The following is an 8,255-nucleotide window of genomic DNA, read 5'->3' as shown; positions in this document are numbered from 1 at the left end:
AATAATTACTAAGAAAGAGATGACATTAAATTATAATATCATTTTTTTAAACATATTTAATTTTTTTTATACCTTTTTTAGTATATTTTTTATATAATATTTTTTTAGTACTCTTAATACTCTTTTTTAGTATTTTATAATTTTTCACTATTATTATTATTATTATTATTTATAGTTAACTTTTTTTATTTATTCTATTTAATGAGATGAATAAATTATATTATAAAAAAATAATAATAAATATAATACACAAAAATTATAATTATAAAAATGTATAATATAAAAAAATTAACAAAATATTTAAAATAATAAATAAAAAAAGAACTCAAAAAATTTTTTATAAATAAAACAATAACAAGCATGAAAAATAGAGTTGATAAAAAGAAATTAAAAAAAACAAAAACTAATTAATAAAACACAAAAAATAAAATTTGTTATTTTTTATAAACGTGATTTTAAATATAAAACTATCTCTATATTTAAGAAAATTAAAGATACTTTTCACTTTTAAAACTTAAACAAAAGGAGTTTTCTTAGATGGAGAAAGAATATTTAGGTTATTAAAGGTGATGAAATTAACAATAATATAAGGACTTTCTTGTAAATATGGATTTTTAACCTTTTTATCTTATAAAGTTATAAATATAGTTTTTATTACTAAGAATCTAAAGTTTAATAGCATGGACAATATATTAAGTTTCATACGTAGAGTTTTGCGTGTCCAAAAAAATTTTTTGTTATGATCTAATATTTTTTTAATAATTCAATAAAAAAATTTGAGTTTACAATTTAACAATAGAGGCATTTTAGTTTCTTTAAAACTTACAATTTATAATTTTTAAAATAATTATATATTTTTTATTATAAAAAAAATATTTCATTCTCTTAAAATTATTTTTAAAAATAAATATTTTTGTCTTTTAAAGATTAAGTATAAAAATATTTTAGTCTTTTTTATATTTGATAAATATTCTAATTTCTAATATAATCAAACAATTTTAATTAACTCTAAAAGGATAATTTAGTATTTCTTTTACTAATGATTAAAGGATATTTTTAGTATTCTAAATATGGATTACAAGAGTATTTTTGTTTTGTTAAATCATATATTCAAATTTTTAATTCCTAATACAGTTAAATAATATAAATTAATTGTATTTTAGAATTTTTTTTTTAAATTAACCTTTGAAGATTGTTTTGTTCTCTTGAACATTAATTATAAAGATATTTTAGTTTGTTAAAAATGTAACGTTTATAATTTCAAATGTAATTAAAGAAGTTTTATTATAAAAAGAATATTTAATAATTTGAAATTAATCATAAAAAGTTATTTTATTTTTTTAAAAGTTAAGTGTAAAATATTTTAGACTTTTTTATATATAAAAATTTCTAAATAATTAATTAACCTTAAAATGCCAGTTACTATTTTTCATAAAATAAAAATTATTTAATCTATTCAAAACATTAATCAAAAAGATACAATTGGTCTTCCCACGATAGATAATTCCCAAAAACAAACGAACCCAATAGATCCTCTCATTCTTCTACGTATACTTTTCCTAAATGTAATTATCCTTTGGAAAAACAGCTGCAGCGGCAAGAAGAAGAGGAGGAAGGCACCACAGAGTTTAATGTAACGGAAATGGAAGTGATGTTCCCACCCTCGTTCACTCTCTCTTCCAATTCTGCACCAAATTGGTTTCTTCATTTTCCCGTAACAGTAACAACTCACACCTCAAAATCTCTCCTTTTCTCTTTTGTTTATCTTCATTTTATCCAATTCTTTTCATTCTTTGCAGGATTCTTCTTCCAACAACTTCACTTTCAGAACTTCACCTAGGGTTCCACTTCGCTCTGCCTATAGGGTCAGCTTCAACTTTATTTTGCTATAGTTCTTTACACATCCATTTGTTCCCACGTTTCTTTGTATCTCTAGTAAATTGCTGCAGAATGACACAAAAAGAAAAAAATAAAATAAAATAAAAAAATAAAAAGTGAATTTGTGATTAGTAGCAGTTGGTGGAATAAACAATTTGTGGGAATTATACTTGGGAATTCGGAATATGAGTTAATTGGAAATGACCTGGTTAACAATGGACATGATTTTAAAAGAGACTGGAAGATTCACACACTTAACATGCGATGGTTCAGTCATAGACTGAAGGAGGAGTCTGTGGTGCTTCATTGCTTGTTTAGGAACTAATCTTGGTGTGCACTGAGCCATTGAAAACAAAAACAAAAAATGCTTTCTGACCTAGGAGTTACGAACATTAATGCACAAGTTGTCTATCATTATGTTTCTTAGTATTTTGTTTGGTTGTAAAGTATGGAAGCAAAAACTGTGGTTCACTGGGGTAATAAGAATAGTCTCATAACCTGGATTATATGAGACAATTTATTTATCCATTATTGCTTCCTCATTTATGTGGTGAATGAACTAATTGTTCCTTCACTGCATTGGACTTCATCTTAGCCGCCTTGTTGTTTCTTTTGTTTGGCAGGAAAGAAGCTTTGTACCACCAGTACATGTGCAAGATGAAAGCGTTGAAAGAATGATTACTGAACCAATCACAAATGACCATGTTTTAAGTAGACATTCTGCAGTATTTAAGCAAAATCGCCTACCTCCACTAGTGAGTGCACTAAAAGCTTCAGCAGAACTAAATACTGCCAGTTTCCATTTTCCTGGCCATAACAGAGGGCATGCTGCTCCGGATTCATTGATTCAGCTCATTGGAATAAGACCATATCTTCATGATTTGCCTGAGCTTCCGGAGCTTGACAACCTCTTTTGTCCTGAGGGTCCCATATTAGAAGCACAAACAGAAGCTTCCAAACTGTTTGGATCATCAGAGACATGGTTTCTTGTTGGTGGTACTACTTGTGGGATCCAAGCAGCAATATTGGCGACATGTTCACCAGGAGACTTTCTGATTCTTCCTAGGAATTGTCACTTATCAGTGATATCTGCTATGGTTTTATCTGGCGCAGTACCCAAGTACATAATTCCTGACTATAAGAATGATTGGGAGATCGCAGGTGGTGTCACCCCGTTACAGGTGCTTAAGATTTGATACAATATCATATTGAACATAGATTTGCTACTGATATGAGCAGAATTGCCATCATAATTAGATTGTTTTAAACTCTTAAGTGGAGATGGGCTCTTATTCTGGATTTTGTACTTTCTTAGCTTGCCGATATTTATAAGCTCTTCCTTTTATCTCATCGAATTTTGTTCTTTTCTTCCTTTTTTCCCATGTAGATAGATGGCTGATCCTGATTGGCTAGATGTTGCTGCAGGTATTGAAAGTAATCCAGGAACTAGAAAGGGAAGGTAAAAAACCAGCAGCAGTTTTCATCACTTCACCTACTTATCATGGTATCTGCTGCAGCTTGAGTGAGATTTCTGAGTTGTGTCATTCTCATAAAATTCCTTTGATAGTTGATGAAGCTCACGGTGCACACCTGGGTTTTCATTCTGAGCTGCCGAACTCAGCCCTCCAGCAAGGCGCTGATCTAACTGTACAGTCCACTCACAAAGTTCTGTGCTCTCTTACTCAGTCATCTATGTTACATATGTCTGGTAGCATTGTAGATAAGGAGAAAATTTCTAGATGTCTCCAAACTCTTCAGACCACAAGCCCTAGTTATTTGCTTTTGGCATCTCTAGACGCTGCTAGAGCTCAACTTAGTGAAAGCCTGGCCAGTGTTTTCAACCAAGCAATCAAACTAGCCAATGAAACTAAGTGCCTCCTAAAACACATCCCGGGTATCTCAGTTCTTGAAAATTCAAGCTTTCCAACCTTTCCTGGTATTGATCCGTTACGGCTTACCGTTGGTTTTTGGGAGCTTGGTTTGTCAGGTTATGAGGCAGACGAGATCTTGTACAGGGATTTCAGAATTGTCTGTGAACTCGTTGGGAGTAAATCCATTACTTATGCGGTTAATCTCGGAACCTGTAGAGATCATGTCCAAAGGCTTATATTGGGCATAAAACATCTAGCTGCTACATATGCACACATTCATCAACCTGAAGAGACGATGGTTACTGGTCATGCACCATTTGATGATATAGTCATGAGGTTGATACCAAGAGATGCCTTTTTTGCAAGCAAAAGGAAAGTATCAATAAAGGATTGTGTTGGTGAGATTTCTGGGGATCTTGTATGTCCGTACCCACCAGGCATACCGGTTTTGATCCCTGGCGAGGTCATTACTGAAAGCGCCGTTGACTATCTGATTCGAGTTAGGAGTAATGGTGGTGTTATTAGTGGAGCCTCTGATCCCTCACTTTCTTCTATAACTGTCTGCAATGTGTAACACATCCATTTTTGTCTGTTGGTGAATTTAGCATAGTCTGATGTTTGATGATTTATATACGCAAACGCTATTGGAGCTATCATGGCAGGAAAGTCACTCAAAATCTGCGAAGTTAACGCCAGGGAATCATTCCAATGTTTACACAAGAAACATTACAAATGATACTCGGATAATGCCATAATGAAACATTACAAACGATACTCGGATCATGCTACATAAATGTTGAAGATAAAAAATAATTCAGATTTTCTTGCAACATGAGATTATTAGTCGCAAAGGGATAAGAGGCCTGTTTGGTGAGTTTCTAAAAAAAGAAATTTTAGTTATTTTTTTAAAAAATTTTATAGAAAAATAAAAGTAATTTTAGGTTTGGATATCTAAATATCTAATGTAAAAAGTATAGTTATCAGAATTAGTAATTGATCTGGTGTGTTGGTTCAACTGGTGGGTCATTGATTTATTCGATTAATTTGGTTATAATTAAATAAAAATATAAAAATTATAAAAATAAAATTAAAATAAAAAGTTAAAACTTAAAGTATTTTTAGACATAACTAATGATGCAAAAAGAAAAAATATTTTAATAATTTATTTAAATTTTTTGGTGACTCAATAAATACAATATGTTAAAAGCGTATTGTAGTTCAGTGGTTAACTGGTGATATGGTGGTTCTTTTTTTTCTTTACCAAAGGTCCCACGTTCCAGATGGCACGCGAGTCATGCCGGTTCCATGCAGATCTCCCAGTTTTCAATGAGTTTGATATCTGTTAATCGGATTTGATCGATTTTATTATAAGTGCGGTCTGATTTTTTTCTTTACCAAAGGTCCCACGTTCGAGATGGCACGCGAGTCATGCCTTCAGACCGCAGTACCGCACCGGTTCCACGCAAATCTCCCAGTTTTCAATGAGTTTGATATCTGTTAATCGGTTAGATTATCTGTTTATTATTTTTTCAGTCGAACTGGTCGATCCGGTTTGATTCTTATAACTACAGTAAAAAAAATTTTATCTATTAATTATGCTTGTGTATAATTAAAGTTCTGAAAATTTGACAAATTATTAAACTGTTTTTTTTTTATTGATTCACTAATTTAGTGATTTTTTGGTTCAATTATAGTTCGACCATAAACACCATTTTATAATAAAATAATATATAAAATTATAAATAAAATAAAAAATACAGATACTAATATTTAAGTTATGTTTTTATTATATTAATTAGTGTTTTAAATTATGTTATCGATGTATTATAACGATAATTATTTGATTGAAATTTTTTGACAGTTTATAAGTTTTTAATTCATAATAAATTTATTAAAAATTTAAAAATTTTAATCATTTTTTGAAGTTTTTTTTCAATTAAATACAATATAATTTGTAGCATATATTTATTTTAAGTTATAATATCATAATTTATCTATATTAATATTTTAAATTCATGTGTTTCCTTTCTTGTGAGAAAAATAGAAAATAAATTAAATTAAAATATTAAATAAATGATTTGGTACATATTTTGGATGGAGATATAAACTAGGGTTTTTTTTTTATCGTTCTTCACTTCCTGAGGTTTTGGGTTTTGACTTTCTTTTCTTAGTTTACTTAAAAAAAATTAGAAAAAAAAAAGTCCAATGACTAGCCCATCTCCAAGTGACACTAATCCTACAACCCTAGTATCTCCCCTTCCTTCTTTGTTACAGTGCACGGATTTAAAGTTTTTTTAACATTTTAAAAGATAAAATTATTCAATATATTCAAAATATCTTTTGGACAAAAAAATGATATCTAATATTAATATTATAATTTTTAAAACAAATACTATATTAATTTGATTGTCAATACCAGAAAAAAAAAATAACTAAATATTTTACATTTGTTTATAGCAACTATTCATATCATATAGCAAAAATTACATAAATTAACTGATAAGTTCAAACACTGTATATATTTTAAATTTTAGAGCATGAAAAATTAAGATTTCAAAATGTAATACATATTCAAAAGTAACATCAGAAAGTTTCAAACCACCTAACAGAAAGATAGAAGATAGCAAAAAAGGTTCAAGGTCAATGTTGCTGCGTGCGTCGTTGTGTTCAAAGTCACTGTCACTGCATTGTCGCCGTCCAAATCCGTCATCCCAGCATCCTTCCAGAATCTAGATTTGCTATTCTTGGGCGTCATTTCGGATTTGCTTCTCCCTTGTTTTGATGACTCTTCTCCTTTTTTCTCATGCTTGATGATTTCTTCATCTTCTGGTCATTACTATTTTTTAAAATATCAAAGAACTGTAGAGAAGGAGAAGCTGCATAAGGGATTGTATGTTTAATTTTTGTTTTTTTATGAAAACCCAAAACAATGTCGTTTAGTGAAAATTTGCCGGGTTTTGGTTCGGTCTGATATACCGATTTTCGACTGGTTTAGCAATTTTTAAACGATTTTTCATCAGTAGTTTCTTCTATAAAACCCAACCAATAATGTCATTGGTTTTCAGTTTGATCAGTTTGACCGGTCAGTTCGGTCTGATTTTTAGAACTATGCGTATAATAATATAAAAGTATTTTTTGTTTATCTATTATATAAAAAATATATTTTTTTAAGGAAAAAAATTTAAAAAAGATATAAATTGTAGTTTTTCAAAAAAGATATTTTTTCTTTTTCTAGTATTTTTACTTTACTATTAGAAATTTACCAAACACACTAAAAAATATATATTTTTTCATTAAGAAAAGAATTTTTTTTATCAACTTAACAGCACCCAAACCAAGGTTGTGAGAACTGAATCGGTCATTGAACTGGTCAAGTGATTGGTTCAATAGTCTAACTGAAGTCGAACTATGGTTAAACCGATTTAATTAAATATATAATAAAATTATAAAAAATATCAATAAATAATTTCAAATATTTAAATTCAATGATTTCTAAGCTAATAAAATTCAAAATTTCACAATTTCACACAATAAATTATCCATAATTTATCATTAAAAAGTTGTGAACAACGTCAAACATCAAAGTTTATAACTAAAGAAAATCAAAATGCACATAAATGACAAACACAAAATGTTTTACCACCAAAAGAAACAACATTGAACAAACAAGTTTTCAACTAAATAAAGACACTACTTATCAAAAATCATAATCATCATTAAGTGTTTCAATGTCTCCATCATAAATAGGTCATCCAAAGACACCATCTTCGAAAGTACCACCAAAAGTAGCCGTATTTGAGGATTCAATTACAAGATCGGGCATATCCACTTCAACTTTTATATCTCCTCCATCTAATAAAACAGAATAAAAAGTCAATAAGAACTCAAAGTTAACAACATATATCTTTATGGAATGAAACAAATTTTGCTATTTCACTCACCATTGGGATATGAAGGCATATCATTATCCGTGTATATTAAACTTTCAATGCCTTTAATGTTTCAATTAGTAAACTCAGGATCATCATCATCTGCCATTACCCAAAAATCTACCGTGTTAATGTATAAAGTTTATAAGATGTGATTATGTCAAGAAAAAAAATATATATATAGCGCAAGTGGGAGATTGTTAGAAAATTATTTAATTTTCTAATTTGTTTGTGGGTAATACATATATTAATTATAATTACAAATTATGCTATTTTAAATTAAATTACTTATATAATGGTGATCTCATTTATTGTTATAAATGCTAAATTGAATAAGTCATAATTACTTTTGATTTGAAATTAAATGAGAATAAAACTAGATATTATCTTTTGTTACCTAGATTATCTTTTAGATTTTAGATATATTATCTTTTGGCCTTTAGATACTATTTTATTTGGATTTTAGGGTTTAATGGGTGCCATGCTCAAATATAAATAGTGCCTTCAAGATTTCAGTCCCCAAAGATACCAAAGCCGCCTTTGTCGCTCTTTCCCCATTAGAAGAGTTACAATTCAG

At 29.0% G+C, this 8,255-nt stretch overlaps 1 protein-coding gene across 3 annotated transcripts; it reads left to right on the top strand.

Moving 5' to 3' along the window:
- The first annotated feature begins 1,521 nt into the window (after positions 1 to 1,521).
- LOC107458699 (uncharacterized) lies at positions 1,522 to 4,521 on the top strand. Of its 3 annotated transcripts, none has more exons than XM_052252339.1 (4): positions 1,522 to 1,714; positions 1,800 to 1,865; positions 2,502 to 3,059; positions 3,292 to 4,521. In XM_052252339.1, the coding sequence occupies exons 1-4, from the start codon at positions 1,643 to 1,645 to the stop codon at positions 4,321 to 4,323; spliced, it is 1,728 nt and encodes a 575-aa protein (XP_052108299.1). In that variant the 5' UTR covers positions 1,522 to 1,642; the 3' UTR covers positions 4,324 to 4,521. The 3 variants fall into 3 exon arrangements, with proteins under 3 accessions (XP_052108299.1, XP_015932392.1, XP_052108298.1); XM_016076906.3 differs by having other exon boundaries at positions 1,522 to 1,720; positions 3,304 to 4,521; XM_052252338.1 differs by having other exon boundaries at positions 1,522 to 1,720.
- The last annotated feature ends 3,734 nt before the right edge of the window (positions 4,522 to 8,255 follow it).

The sequence above is a fragment of the Arachis duranensis genome, chromosome 7 (assembly GCF_000817695.3).
Source record: "Arachis duranensis cultivar V14167 chromosome 7, aradu.V14167.gnm2.J7QH, whole genome shotgun sequence".
Classification (NCBI taxonomy): Eukaryota; Viridiplantae; Streptophyta; class Magnoliopsida; order Fabales; family Fabaceae; genus Arachis; species Arachis duranensis.
Note: the sequence above shows the minus strand (reverse complement) of the source record. Positions and strands in the feature narration are given on the sequence as shown.